At 38.4% G+C, this 16,135-nt stretch overlaps 1 protein-coding gene and 1 non-coding gene across 2 annotated transcripts in view; one reads left to right on the forward strand and one right to left on the reverse strand.

The window, feature by feature from the left end:
- The first annotated feature begins 693 nt into the window (after positions 1-693).
- Positions 694-766, forward strand: trnat-ugu (transfer RNA threonine (anticodon UGU)). The gene has a single exon. It is a non-coding gene; the product is annotated as a tRNA-Thr (tRNA).
- A 10,150-nt stretch (positions 767-10,916) lies between these two features.
- The window catches only part of LOC140996598 (protein NLRC3-like), a 69,089-nt gene continuing 63,870 nt past the window's right edge, over positions 10,917-16,135 (reverse strand). The window contains exons 10-11 of the mRNA XM_073467034.1: positions 14,096-14,142; positions 10,917-13,914 (exon numbers count right to left, since the gene is read on the reverse strand). Of these exons, the coding sequence (XP_073323135.1) occupies positions 13,370-13,914; positions 14,096-14,142 (592 nt within the window). The 3' untranslated portion in view covers positions 10,917-13,369. The remainder of the gene's footprint in view (positions 13,915-14,095; positions 14,143-16,135) is intronic.

Below are 16,135 nucleotides of genomic sequence, written 5' to 3' on the forward strand. Positions count from 1 at the left end.
TTGTAACTTTACAGAGTACATTTATAAAGTAACCCTGCCAACCACTCAGGCCAGCCCCCACGTTGTTTCGCGGTGCATGTATATACTGGGCATTACGGTATGTGTGTAACAAATGATTTCAAAATAAAATTGAGAAAAATTGTGGTTATGAAAATCAAGGCTTTGTCATCTCAGTTGTGTGAATAATCAGTCAAACAATTAAGTTTGACTGATTAATTAATAATTAAAAAAATTTTCTTTAAGATACAGATTGCAGGCATTAGGCTAATTATAACATTAGTTTTATTTTTTATATTTATAATTGTTGTTTTTTTAGATATGTATTTTTGCCTGCTTGTTTGTTTGTTTGTTTGTTTGTTTGTTTGTTTGTTTGTTAATCAGTTCAATCATTTTCGATAGATTGACTGAGTAAATTAATGTGAAACCACACTCACAGGAAGATCGCTTTTATTTTGAAATCAGTTCCGACCCTCTCTTACCGTAATGCCTAGGTACGTGCCGCAATTTTATTGTAACGTCCTTGAATCCAACGCGGCGGCCGGGCTGACCGCACTTCCCGCGTGTTTTGTAACGCAGTTGTTGTACGATAGAGCTCTGTCATATTGACGTAGGCATTCTGACCGAACTAGAATATGTACGTCACTGTTCATCGTGTCATTAAATAGTTAACATGGGAATCCAGGAGCCGCAATTGGCTCCATAGCTCAGTGGTTAGAGCACTGGTCTTGTAAACCAGGGGTCGCGAGTTCGATCCTCGCTGGGGCCTGGTTTGTTTTCTACATTCTCTTCCACACAGTGAGAGATGATGCTGCGTGTCACTGACATCATTTTTGAACACATCTGGAAACAACAAAGGCCAGCAGACATTTTCAGATATACGTCTGACTGAAGAATGCAGCTCCATGCAAGCAACATGTCTTCAGCAGAATAGCATTGTTGCAAGTGCAGCATTACACCATTCACAATGTTTTAGTGTTGCATTATTATTGTGACACTGCAACATCTTAAAATACAAAAAGAAGTGTGGGCCAGGCTTTATGGATGAATAAATGAGGAAGCACTAGTAGAGTTCAATGCTCAACATTCGTATGAATGAAAATGGAATGAAATCCAATCTAGTTCCTCCACAGGAAACAATATCATCTGAATCATATTTATTTTTAATGTTTTCCATATTTAAAATATCCAGTTCATTGGTATTTTTGATGAATTTGTTCATTTGATCAAATGTGTTCACATGTGATTTTTTAGTTATTCAAAAACATAAAGCCTATTCTGATGATGAACGCTTCAGTATGTTTGGCTTGTTTTCTACAGCTCATTATCAGTTTTAATAAACCTCATTTCATCTAAACTGAATGTCCATTTTCTTTATTGACTGATAAATAATGAGTTATAATAGAATGTGTCAGTGGGTCACAGTAAACAAATCAATGCCATATTGAAATACTGATGTCCCTTCAACTCTGTTATCATGTTCAACCCCACTACCCTGTTACATGACAGATTTTTATGGATATACTATCAACAAAAATAAAAAAAAAGGAATTTATTGTTGTTCAATGGTGTGTAGAATGTGTAGGGTAATCACTATAACATGAAATTATTCTTTTTTTAATGCATAGATGCATTAGATTTTAAAATAATATTTATAATTGGAATTGGTGATTTGAAACATATAAATGGTAAGAATCAAATCAAATCAAATCAAATCAATTTTATTTATATAGCCCAAAATCACAATCACATTGCCTCAGTGGGGTTTCCAGTCTGTACAGTGAACGACATCCTCTGTCCTCAGACCCTCGATTCAAGTGAGGAAAAACTTGTCATGTTGAGAAAAAAAACCTTTTACCACGGGAACAAAAAGATGGAAGAAACCTCAATTCAATTCAATTCAATTCAAAAAACTTTATTTGTCCCCAGGGGGCAATTCAAGGCAAGGCACGTGGAGCAGTTGTACACAACACAACACAACACAACACAACACAACACTTAACAGATGTACAACACAACACAGAACAGTCAGCTAGTTAAAAATAAAAAAAATAAAAATATATATAATATAAACATATAAAAAAGGTATAAATAGAATAAAGGGATATAAGCAGTATCTACATAGGAAAAGAATGGGAAAAGAATGTGTATCCAGGAGACATCTGAGCAGGACGAGACATCATCAAGTGGTACCTGAGCCACACGACCTCCTCTCCACCGTGGTGACCTGGAAGAGGGCAGGACACACAAGATGATTAACAGTAAAACAGTTCAGAGTGAAGAGACATCAAATTTTACAGAAGTACAGATATGAGCAATGATCCAGTGGAGCCCAGGGTATGATGATCCAGATCCTTCAATATGTGACTCTGAATGAAAAGAGAGGAGGAGGGGGTTGGACGTATTTGCAGACTACAGTATGTGTATTAGTCTAGTAAATACAATATTTAGATACGTTTCCAAAAATGAAAGTAGCGTAAATAAAATGTATAATGTCGTCTGTTACCTCATGTGTCACTTCCTCTACCACTGACCACAGCTGACACATGGACTCCCTCATGTGTCTGTCAGCATGTAGAGACTCTGCTGCAGTACAGCTCAAGCACCACCAGAGGGCGCTCTAGTAGAAGCTCCACATCACAGTCATCATTAATGAAACACGTCACAGCTGTGAGCCAGAGAGTCTGTGCAGCTTCTGATCCAACAGCACTACAGCTCAATGTGGGTGTCAAACTCACAACCTGTTGATCAGTGAACATGTAATTCAGTCAGTAATTCCTCAGAAAAAGGGGTAATAATTAAAGGATTATGTAATAAATATCTAATAACCCCTCTGATTTGTCTTGCTGTCCTCTGTTGTGCTCCTGACCCCAGGATGGGAACCAGCAGCCTGGAGATGAGGCCCCACCTGTCCCCAGGTAATATCAGTGTTAGAGTTGATACTTCACAGTGTAGACATGAGCTCCACAGTACTCACAGATAACCCAAAGCAACACATCATTAGCACAGTACAGTGTATTACAGTCATTTGCAGTTTATTAATAAAGTACAATTTAGTGTACTTTGGTATTTTAGTCCGTTTTATCCCATTAAATGTGAAACTCAGAGTTATATAATTTACACCAGGGGTCAGTCTGACAAAGAGAGTTCAGACTGGTCTGTGGTGTAGGGCCAGGCTCAGGAGCCACCTGCTGACCAGTGGTACCAAACTACACACATAAAGAAAACATGGCTGTGGCTTATTAATAATGTTGTGCAGCAAGTAATGAGAAGGGAAAGAGTTAATTTCATCTGTCCCAGGAAACTGTGCAGACCCTGCCTGAGTAAGAGTAAGCAGGAGTACTGAACTCTGCCACAGTAAGAAAACACAGCAGCCCAGCTCTGCTTCAGGTCTGCAGGACGGTTTTATGCTAACAGGAGTTTTTACCCGCTGAGACGGCGTCAGCTGGTGATGTTCTCACCTTGTGAATCTCTGTGTGTGTCATCATGGTAAAACGTGTTCCTGGGGACAGGACATGGTAACAGGAGCTACCACAGAAGTGATTTACTATTATTTAAAAAAGTACTTTGCTGGTGTTTATATGTCTGTCTGACTGTGGACAGACTTTGTTTGTGTATTAATGTAAAAACTTTGCAAGATACAGCCACACAACTTGACAGAATGAAGGCAGTGTTGTAATTGGGTATGTGCAATTTACAGCGTGCACAGGTAAGAGTTATCTTCAAACACGGCAGCAGCTGCAAGCATTTGCTGTCTTTAATGACTGGATAATTACCTTTGCAAGATGAACGTTAAGCAGGTCACATGTTTGACAACAGCTAACAAGCAGACAAACACACACCTCAGAGTCCTCTGCAGCCTCTCCAGCAGGCCCACAGGTGGATTCAGAACCACCAGCTTGTGCCACAGTGAAGAAGCCACCAAATTGTTTACCATCAGTGTCTGACCTCTGTAAGAGACCTGAGAGAGGATCCACCTCCACTTTGCCAGCCTGGTGGTTATGGCTGACAAGGTCCCCTCCAGTTCCTACTGACCCAGCCCTCTGTGCCCAGGTACACCCCGTCTGACCCAACCCCTCCCTGTTCCACCCCATACCTCCTGGTAGCTGTGGGACCTCTGACTGCCTCCACCCCCCACACAACAGTGCCACTCTTCCCCCTGTTCACTTTTGCAGCCCTTTGATAAATCTGAAGTGTCTGTCTTGTGTCCAGGTTTATGTAACGTCCTTGCACCTGAGCTGACTGAGAAACTACATTACCTGAGTACAATGTAGTTTCTCAGTCAGTCGTGTTTTTTTAGTTTGAGAAAAAGTTCATATTACCAAGAATAGCAAATTGGTCCTGAAATAGACAAAGACCAGACAGCCTTAAGCAACAGATCTTAGTTTGATCTAAGTCAAAGTCAGAGTTACAGTATCTTTGTCAAAGTGGACCGTGGTAGACGGGTGCAGAAGAAATAAATGAAGGTGATAGACTAGAGGCCACCTGTGATGGGACCCCACCAGCTGTGATGGGATCCCACCAGCTGTGACGCCCGTCAGCATGTTCACATTCCAGCCGATGACTACTCAGCAGTAATCAGCTCTCATGGGTCAGACCGCATCAATCTTTGAACTCAGCCTTCATTTTGATTTCAGCTACACACCAGTAATCAATGACAAATAAACAGCTGGTAAAGTGTTTCAAACTGCTTCAGTGTAAGTTCCCCCTGCAGAAGGTGTCTCTGGACCACATTTCACCATGATCACACACACTCAGACTCACAAGGTGAAAACATGACCAGCTGAGGATGTCGCGGCTGGACTCAAGACTGAATGTCTGCACTCTGTCAGCACTGAGCTTTTAACATTCCTGACACAAACTGCAACAGAATGCTTTTAGAATATTTTTGCTTTTTGATATTTAAAATAAATGAATTAAAAAATTATGCTCGTTTTGATATTTTACATTTATTTTCATCTTTAGATTTTTGAAAACTGTCATGGCCTCATACTGTTTTTTAATTTTTTCTTCTTTTTTTTATGAATTGCTCATAGTAGCTATTTTTACATTCGGCCAGACGTTTTCCTTGAAAGTTCATTTAAAATATGCCTGGATATTTTGTTATATACAGTATCTACTTAATATTTAATATTAATATTTTTACAAGTTGATTCCATTGGCCTTCTCTCCATTAATTAATGTATGATTTGTTAAGATATTCACATATTCCCATTTTGAACACTTTGTGTAATATTCCTCAATATTCCTCCACTTTTATCATTTATGGGGAGATAAAAATGGCTTATTTTTCCCATTTTAACGTATATTTTCAATAATTTATATTCTTCCATCCTGTTGACCAATGTTGAATCAATTATTGGTGTAATTTTTGGATCGGTTGATTCACCCTGTAGATTTGGTACAAAGACATTTCATGTTGTTTCTCATTCTGATTTTTTTTTTTTTTTTTTTTTTTTATCATCCTAACTAATCATTCTTAAGCCCTCTTAACTGACTCCCTACTGTCTGAATTTCAGAGTAAACGGGGCCAACAGGGATGGCAGAGGACATGGTCAACTGGCTCTCCATGCATTAGTGTTACTAATACTCTGGGCAGCTGAGGCCCTGGTGAGTTATGCAGCTGAGGCCCTGGGGAGCTATGCAGCTGGGGCTCTGGTATCCTGGGTGGCCAAGGCTCTGGGATGCCGGATGACCAAGGCGCTGCTTCACCAGATCGTTGAGGCTATGTGGAACTATGCAGCTGAGGCTCTGGGGCATCTGTAGCCTGGTATGTACCTGGCTGGGCAAGTATTTTCAAAAGGCGACTGTCAGGGTGGGTTCTCAAGCAGTTCATTGAGGGATCAAGGATTTGAGGGAGACGGTTGTCATGGTAGCTCGCTCACAACAGGTAGAAAGTATTCACCCCCTTGGATGTTTCCCCTTTTAATGCTTTTATAAATTGAATCATGATCAATATAACTTTACTTTTTTAACAAGAATTTACAAAAAAATAAATAAAATGTCAAATGAACTTAATAAATAAAATAAAAATAAAATAATAAAATAAATGTCAATAAATGTAAAATATATAATGTAAAATAAGTGACTACATAAGTATTCACCCCCTTCAAGTCAGTTTTTAGTAGATGGCTACCCACTGACAGACGTCCACCATCCATCACTGACACCAGCTGCACTCTCATTCAAATTGAATCAAGTTGATGTTTTATATTTGAATATCTTTAAATTTGTTAGATGTTTAATGTTGTTAATTTCCCCTTGTGACTGTCTGAGACTAGCCCATATGTGGACACTCAAAAAGAAATCTCTTTGAATAACTTTTCTCTTAAAATCGTTCTCTTGGTCAAACCAAACCAAAATGAATTTTACATGTATTTGTCTTCAAAATCTGACATTAACAAACAGACATGCCAATAAATTTTGGCATTTTAAAATGTTTATGTGCTACCCGGAGAAACCTTTCCAAAGACTCGATCAGATGCCTGAAACAAACACAACATGCTGAAAAATCCTGTCAGAGCCTGAGTTTGTTACACACTTAGTTGGTAAAGCAATAAAGTTTAGCTACCTGCAGAATACTGTAAGAGGACAACGTTTCTGGACACCTAATCATTATACCCATGTCACATATGTAACTACAGGAAAAGAGGAGTTATTGTGGTGGTATAACTGTTTCCACTCTTCTGGTTTCAGTGTTCACATGTTGAACCTGGCTGATGGGCTAGGGTTAGTGGAGGAGGGTGGAATGAAAATCAGGCAGAGAAAGAGAGAACAGAACACACACACAACAGACATACAGATGCACACATAACAGGTTGGTGTAGATGTTATCTGATCCAGGCGAGGATAAGAGAAGGGGGAGATGTGGAGTCTGGGTGTGTGTGTGTGTTAACTAAACAAGAGAGAGTTCAACGAAAATAAAACGATAGCAATTTTTAGTCTCAAATACAGATGCAGAGGATGTTCTTATTACAACATAATTTTAAAAGGAAAGTCCTTCAGTCTCTGGGAATGTTTACCTCTCAGAAAAACAAGGCCTCAGTTCATAGTTCAGAGGAGAGGCATGAACACACGAGATGTGTTCCTACAAATGTGTCAGTGGTTCACACTAAACAAATCAATTACATATTGAAATACTGATTGTCCCTTCAACCCTGTTATCATGTTCAACCCCATCACACTGTGTTCAACACTGTTACATGATACATTTTTATGGATATACTGCCAACAAAAATAAAAAAGGAATTCATTGTTGTTCAGTGGTGTGTAGAATGTGTAGGGTAATCACTATAACATTAAATTATTATATATAGATATATAACATATAAATGATAGGAAAGTAAAATAACTATGACATACTTTTTTTTTTTTTTTGATTTTCAACTTCCTGTTTTTATTCTGAAGGCTTGACGCCTATTCCGGAAGTTTTTCTTGAAAGTTTTCTTTTTCTTTTTCTTTTTTTTTTTCTTATTTATTGAACATACCACAAACATACAAAAGCTCGTAGATATATAAGGAATATAATACAATACCACAATCTTTCGGAGGAAAAAGAAAACTAAAAAACAAAACAGAAAAAAGGGGGATTCATACAAAGTATTCATGGTAAAAAAATAAATATTTTCCAATCGCCTGGCAAGACCATGAAATAAAGGAGTACATTTCAAAACAGTAAGAAATGAGATCGCAATAAATCTTTCTCACTATTTTGCTAGAATGTATTTTTTTAAGTGATGTAAAAAATTATTTAAAATCATTTATAAACCAGATAAAGGAGGGCTTACTTCTTCTCCATTTGCTACAGTGAATATGATATTTACCCATGAGAATGATTATGTTAATAATTTCAGAGGTAGATGAATTAAGATTGTCCATATAAAAAAAAATATGAAAAATTTCAAAGGATGGAATGTCATTAACCTTAAGGGATATCAAATTTTTAATATCCGGCCAAAACCCTTTGGACACAGGGCATGAAAAAACATGTGATCTAAGGTTTCTTCTGCCATATTACAAAAGGTACAAGGGTCCACTACAAATTTGAACCTGCTTTTAAGAAATTCTGCAACCGTGTAGACCTTATGAATGATCTTAAAATGATTTTCTTTGACCTTAGGGGAAATAGGCCTTTTCCATAGTAGAAGTTTTCATATCAAGAACTTGTACATACAGCCCTCTATTATAATTATGAAACAATTTGGATTTCAGAGCAGCACTAATAAACTTATTATTACATTTTGTCTCATTTAACTCATACTCATTAATGGCCAATTCCAGCAGAACTGATTTAATGTTTGAGTACATTAAGGTGTTTTGGATTAACTGAATTAGCGATACAGGGATCGCTTTGCAAATCTTAATATACTCTTTATGAGTGCAATTTAAATTATATTTAGGTAGAAAGGCCATATGGTCCAGAAGGTTACCATTGCAATCCAGTAAATCAGTTACAAATAAAACACCCTTCTTGTACCAGTTAATCTTAAATATTGATTTCCTGTTAAATGAGATCACTCTATTGTTCCAAAGAGTTGATCCATGAGGAGAGAAGTTATGGATAAATATCATTTTCCAAAACTGAAGAATCTGTCTGTAGAAATTTGACAGCTAAATAGGAATCTTGCGTATCTCAAAATCGCATTGTAAAAGAAAATCAAGCCCTCCTACTTTTTTAAACAGGAACCTCGGTATGTGAAACCACATTGAATTTGGCTGTGACAAGTACGCTTTTAACCATTTAATCTTAAAAGATATGACCATTGATTCAAGATGCTTAAGCTTTAATGCCACTCATATCATACTCTGTCAAGCTGTGATCTTTTAATACAGTGGGTTTTATTTCTCCATAAAAATTGAAAAACTACTGAGTTGGCCTTTTTTAATGGCATTGGAAGAGACATAAAGGGAGTGACATGGATAAATAACTTTGGAGATACCTTCTGCTTTGGATAAAATAACTCTACCAAAAATAGTAAGGTCTCTAGTTAGCCAGTGGCTGAGAGATTTCTTCATATCTGCTATGCGGTTAGAGATATTAATGTCTTTTCTTCTGACGATATTCTTAGTTATCGTTATTCCTAAATATTTCACTTCAGATTCAACTTTAATTGAAGCAATAACTGAATCTGTGCCAGTGTGAATGGGAAGTAATTCACATTTTTTAATATTAAGGGATAATCCCGAGGCTTTCGAGAATATCGAAATTATATTAAGAGCTCTTTCTACCATGTATTTATTTCTTAGGAAAATGCATGTGTCATCTGCAAATTGACTAATTTTAAATTCCTTGTTGAAAATTGTAATTCGGAGTTATTACTAATAAGCATTGTTAATAGTTGGGTGGCCAAAATAAACGGATTTGGAGAGATAGGGCAACCCTGCCGAATGCCACGCAACACCTTGAACCTAGGGGTCATTCCAGGATTCAGGGATACAGAACTATGTCAGTCTAAAACATCTTGATTATACTACAAAAACTTTCTCCAAAACCCAGGTGATGTAATGCTTCCAATAAAAAGGAATGCTCAACGGTATCAAACGCCTTATAAAAGTCGAGAAATAACACATAACTATCAGTATCAATTAAATCTCGATAATCAAGCTTATCAAATATGAGTCTAATATGGTTATGTATGCTTCTACGCTTAATAAAGGCCGATTGACACTCGTCAACTATTTGCACTAAACCCACATCTAATCTGTTTGCATAAACATGCGCTAATAATTTGTAATCATTACATAGTTAAGTTATTGGTCTCCAATTATCAAGTAAAAATGTATTTTTGTTGGGCTTCGGTATTAAAGTGATAAGACCTTGCTTCATAGTGGGAGAAAGATGTCCTGCTGAAATACATTCTAAGAAGGCATTGTAAAGGGTTACCCTAATATCTCTCCAAAAAACAGTGTTAAACTCCACTGTTAATCCATCAAGTCCTGGTGACTTGCCCTTGGAAATCCGCAAAATGGCTGTGTCTAGCTCTTCAATTTTAAGTTTATCTTCCAGTCTCTTGAAATCATCATCCATATTCTTATTAAATTCCCTTATTCTTTCGAAAAACAACTGAGCATTTTCTTTAGAGAAGTTTGATTTATACAAGTTTCTATAAAAAATTCTTATTTCCTCATTCACTTGGTCTTGATTTTCAATAGTAACACCATTTAAATGCAGCTTTTGAATTTTCTTTTTTGCATGTCTTTGTTTTTCCAGACTAAGGAAGTAAGAGGAGTTTTTTTCCCCTTCCTCAATCCAACGAGCTCTAAAATGTATAAATGCACCCTTTGCTTTTTCCACATAAATATTGTCTAACTGGGATTGAAGATTGTTAATTTTAACATGTTCTTCCAAAGAGAATTCATCTTTATGGCACAAATTATTTATATCACTAGTACTGTCTCGCTGCCTTTTAAAGTTAGAAGAATGTTTACTTGCCCTAATTGCGATCTGTCTAACTTTAAATTTGAACTATTCCCATTTCTTCAAAAAAGACATTTCCAAATCCACAATTTCTCCAGCCAGTTGTTTGACTTCTTTACAAAAGTCAGTATTTTACGGTGGCCCTGAGAGCTCACAGCACTGCAACTTAAGAAAACACATGCAAAAAGACAAAACACAAGCAAATTAAGAAAACATCTTCATCAATTTGACAACACATGCGCAGCATTTAGAAAACGTGCTGCAAAGACCACAACACAACACATTAGAAAAAAGCGATGCAAATAGACCGCAACACAACAGAAGTGTTTCCAGAGGACACTTAAAAGTGATGCTCACGTCCAGACACGCTTGTTGTTCACGTGGATTTTGATCAAAAACACTTACTTTTTACCTCATTTTCCAACACCACTGACGGAAAGAGAACCTTAATAGCGCTGTGACTCAAAATCCGTGTCAACAAAAATTTTAACCGGAACCTGCAGAAGTGTAACCACTCACTCCACAACCTCTTTATTAAATACACTTACGCATCTTTGCTTCCTGTTTAACATAATCATAGTAACATGCATCACATAGAAGAACTATGAACCCTTTTAAAAGAAAAAGAAAAAAGACAAATACGGGACTTGAACTCATTGAGGGAACAAAAAACTGTCCAGCGTCAGAACCGATCCACTTCACCAGACAGACCAGAGATGGTGAGCCGTGAATGGCTCTAATTCATGGACAGCCAAATGGATTGCAGTATTTTTTCGTCCACTGTACAAGGTGCACATTCCAGCTCCACCTGTTGGGGAACTTACCTGGTGATCATGTGGGTTTGATTGGAGCAGAGCAGAGACGCTGCCCCCTGCAGGCTGCTCTGAGTCACTGGCTTCACACTGACTTCAGTCTAATACAACAGGTGGAGATCAAAGTACAGTGGTGAGTGTTGTTCTATCAGTTATCATGTGCTGGAGTTTTATTAGAGTTCACACACAAGAATTCAACCAGCTGCAGCTTCATTAACATTCAGACACATTCAGTAAATGTAAAGAGAGCAGGTCTGTCTCAGTCTGTGCTCTGGGATTTAGTCCTACACTATGTGGACAAAAGTATGTGGACAGCTCAGCATTCATCTCTATTTACTTTATATAGTACTTTATACTCAAACAGCTGCTTCACAAACACACATATGTACATACAGGCATAAAGACACGTGTGTGTGTGTGTGTGTGTGTGTGTGTGTTCAGGCAAACATTAAAAAAAGCAGCTGCATATCAAATGATTCAGGAAATACAGCAAGTTAAACATATTTCATTATAATTTCATATTTAAATATCATTTATAATATTGAACCAAAATATAAAACCAGTGAATCTGAAAAAATAAAAACTAATTCAACAGAGTTAAAAGCCAGAAAGTAAAAGTGGGTGTTGAGATGCATCTTAAAAGCATCAACACACTCGGCCTGTGCAACGGCCTCTGGCAGGTTATTCCAGAGCCGGTGAGACGCTTTCTTTGTCTTCTAACGGGGCGCAGCCTGCATGTCATGGTGGGAGGAGCTAAGGCGTCTGGTGGGGCTGTGAGCTGGGACCAGTTCTGACACGTATGTTTGGGCCGGACCACAGAGACATTTGGAAACCAAAGTATTTTGAAGTAGATCCTGAAATGAACGGAGAGCCAGTGTAGTGGAGCAACATTAGGAGCAACGTGGTCTCGTTTCTTGGACCTCGTTAGTAACCAGGCAACAGAGTTTTGGACGAGCTGTAATGACACATTACACTGTGATGATCATAAGTTTAAATGTGTCCAGGACAGGCAGTGAAGAAGTTTATAATGAACACGAGCATCAGTTTGAAACAGTTTGTACAAAGAAAAGATTATCACTAAAGATTCATTTTGACATTTACAGATGTTTCATAACATAATAAATGCTAACAAGAGCATTTCATAGCTTTCACAGAAATGTAGTGATGGATACCAGTTTGTGTTCAAATCAGGAGCTGAATGCTTTTTTCTTTGTGATTTGCCTCTTTACTATGACAGCCATCAGCTGATTCAAATCTCTCACCAAAGTTCATTCTAATGACAGCTGAGGCTTCATTTCATTAATGACTTGACATGAAAATGCAAAACAACATTTACTTTTTTCCATTCAAGCTTTTCTCTTCCCCATTTTGAGTTTCATGTTTGATGTTGATGTGATGTCCTTCGTCTTATTTCATCAGCAGTTTTAATTTCATCTTTAGTTTCAGCTTTCACTTCCAGCATTTCCATTTTAAATTTCCCTTTTCTCATGTCCTCACTTCACATTTTCACATCATCATTTACATTTTAAATTTCCAGTTTTAAAGTTGAGTTCAGGCCTAATTCTTCCTAGTAGGGCAGTAAAATGATCTTTTTCATTTTCTATTTGAATTATGAGCCAAAATATCTTCCATCCAGAGGACAGTGTGACTCTGAAACTGCACCATGTTTAGATGGAAACCATCAGCGGACTAATGCTTCCTCTTCTTCATGAACCATGTATGTAGCCTGTAGTTGACTCTGTAACACAGCTGAGGTGGATGAGGAAACAAGAGATGAACTACGAGCTCAGCAGTCTGTGCATTTCTGCTCCTGGATGTGTGTGATGAACTCTCACTAGGTGTTTGTAAAGACGGCTCGTGTTTCCACTCGTACGTGCAGAAGACTTGTTGCACTTGTGGCTCCGAGCATCATCCACAGCGACTCCAGTGGAGTTTAACCAGACTGTGGAGCTCAGTGTCATCAGAGCAGGTCTGAATGAATCATCAGTGTCAGTCCTGTACAAAACAGTTCAAAATGAGCTCCACCTCAACAACTCCAACAGGAACATCATGTTTTCACATTAATGACTGAGTCACAATCATCTAATGAACTGATGACAGTAACCTGAAGGTTCCTAGTCTGTTCAGGAGGAGACTCTCCGTCCTACAGAGGACACAGAGACACGGAGGAAAAAGACCAGAACCCAAACCCAGGATAAAGAGGTTCAGTGAAGGTGGTGTTGAAGGTGTGGAGGTGGATCAGTGTGTCAGAGGAGACACTGTAGAAGGACAGAGTGCCAGCAGGACAGTCCACATACACTGCTACTCTGTCAGAGGAGGAGAAGAGGGCAGAGAAGATGGAGTGGGAGGTGATGATGGATGTTGATCTGTTTTTGTGTCTGACAGAGTAACGATCAGAGCAGCTCAGACTCCACGACTGATCATTGGATCCAAACTCACAGTCCTCTCTGTCTCCTCTCCTGCTGATTCCTCTGTAACTCACTGATATAGAAACTCTTCCTCTCCACTCGACCTCCCAGTAACAGCGACCAGTCAGACCAGTTCTACACAGCAGCTGACGACAGTCAAACCTCTCTGGATGATCAGGATACGACTGATCCTCCTCCACACGTCTCATCTTCCTGTTGTTGTCAGACAGTTCGATCCTTCTGTTGACTGTGTTTGTGTCGACTGTGAGCTCACAGGAATCTGATGGAGAGAAAAAGACACAACACAGCTGCAGTTATTAATCTGTCATCAGTCTGATGATGACATCACACATCTGAACCAGTGATGTCACAGTCTGATGATGACGTCACAGATGTGAATAAGTGATGTCATCAGTGTGAAGCTGCTTTGTTTTCATGAATCAAAGTAAAAACACACTCACACTTCCTCAGACCTGGTGTCAACCATCGGACTCCAGCAGGCTCCACCCTGAAAGGAGGAGGAGGAGGTCAGAGCAGCATGGACATTATGACACACACACACACACACACACACACACACACACACACACACACACACACACACACACACACACACACACACACACAGTGTTTGGATCAGAACATATCAGGATGTGAGAGGAGGCGGAGCCTCTTCTCCTGAGCTGTGGGAGGTGTCAGGGTCAGAACAGAACTCATATGAGGGGCAGTTCTCTTTTTCTTCACTTTAATCTTTATTGATATTGTCACATAGTAACAACCAACAAACACAACCAGCAGGAACATTCACTGCTTGGGAAGTGTCTTGTATTAAACACTCTCAAAAATGTGTTTGTCTATTTGTAGGAGATACACTAATAATAAATGTAATTTATTAATCACTGGTGATTAATGAAACACTTGTAAATGGGCACCACCTCCGTTGTTTTGTCTATTTGAATAATCCGGAGGTAATTAATCAAATCCGACTGGACAAGGTTAACTTGTATCAATTCTAATCAATTTCAGATCAATCTATTCAATCTCATAAATGAAGTAGTGAATTCTACACAGATCCATCGGTTCTCCACATTAAAAACAAACCTGCACAGATAACGACATACTGTTAAATATGTTTATTGACTAAATAATTCAGATTAAATAAATGAAATGGCAATTTAAAGGAACAACAACAGGTAACAGGAAATGTGGAATAACTAAGTAATGGGTTATTAGTGGAATATGGGCTGATGGTGAGATCACAAGTTAGGTTGAAGCATTTAAATATTACGGGAGTAATTTTAATACTACTAAAATCCTAACCAAATTCCTCTTAAACTAAAAGATCAGAATCAGAGCCACAGACACCATCTCATGTATCATGTGTGAATCCAGCTGTTGTGAGTGATGGAGAGCCTACTTTCTTAGCAGAGTGGTTGAGTCCGCGGCGGCGGGTTCCCTCAGGTGATTTGCGACTCTAGCAGTCAGTCCCCGTCCAATGGCCGAGGGTCAGCTCGTCCGGGATCAGCCGGTTGGACATCTCGGTCCGATGTCCTAGGAAGAGCGCAGTTCGCCCAGAAACGAGCCGGTGACGATCTTGGCTCGATGCCCAGCGGGATGGTACCGCTAGCGAGCGCTGGGGGCTTGACAAAGAGTCTGTCTTTCGTTGGAAACTGCTTGCACAGTTTTGGACACAGCAAGTTGCTGTAGTGTCGTGATGATGATTTTCATAAAGATGTTCTTCTTCGTTGCTTCGAGTGGTTCTCAGGCTGATTTTGTAAACTAAATCTAACTTCTTGAATAAAATAACTGAGGATGATACGTTGATCAGGTGGATCTTCCGTTGTTAGTTAATGCAAGATAATCTAAATTAAGTTTACTTTCTCTAAATCAGGTTACAATACTTAACTGTATAAAACAAATTAAAACAGAACTTTGTTCTGGTACAAACTTAATAAAAGAAGCTAATCAATACGGCGAAAAATATAAAAGTGAGAAAAATCAACGCGTGAGCACTTCTGCTGAGATCGCTGTCTTGAAGCGTGTTTCAAAGTAAAAGTAAAGAGCTGAAAAATTAAAGACGAGAGTTTCAAAAATAAGTTACAAGAGTAAGAGTGAAAAACTAAAACTAGACTTAGACTAACTTGAGAGAAAGTGATGTCTCTCCGTTTTGTTGTCTCCAAATGGCGGGCGTGCCTGGGGGCAGGACTGCCGGCTTTTTGTCTCCAAGTAGATAGAAAGTGTGAAAATTCACAGGAACTCACTATAACTAAATAGTTTTAAACGTTTCAAAACCGTGCTTCACCTTTCACAGAATCCCACCATGGCTCAATAGATGGACTTTGTCTATCATGAAAGAGGATTATGACGTGATTAAAATCACTTAACATTCAAAAGGAATTAAAACTTGATTAAAACGTAAAAGAAAGCACACTTGAATACACAGTAGGTAGAACTGGTAGAATTGATCACTTATACATATTTCTCCTAGTTCTAGCTTAATA

Source organism: Pagrus major, chromosome 5 (genome assembly GCF_040436345.1).
Source record: "Pagrus major chromosome 5, Pma_NU_1.0".
Lineage (NCBI taxonomy): Eukaryota > Metazoa > Chordata > Actinopteri > Spariformes > Sparidae > Pagrus > Pagrus major.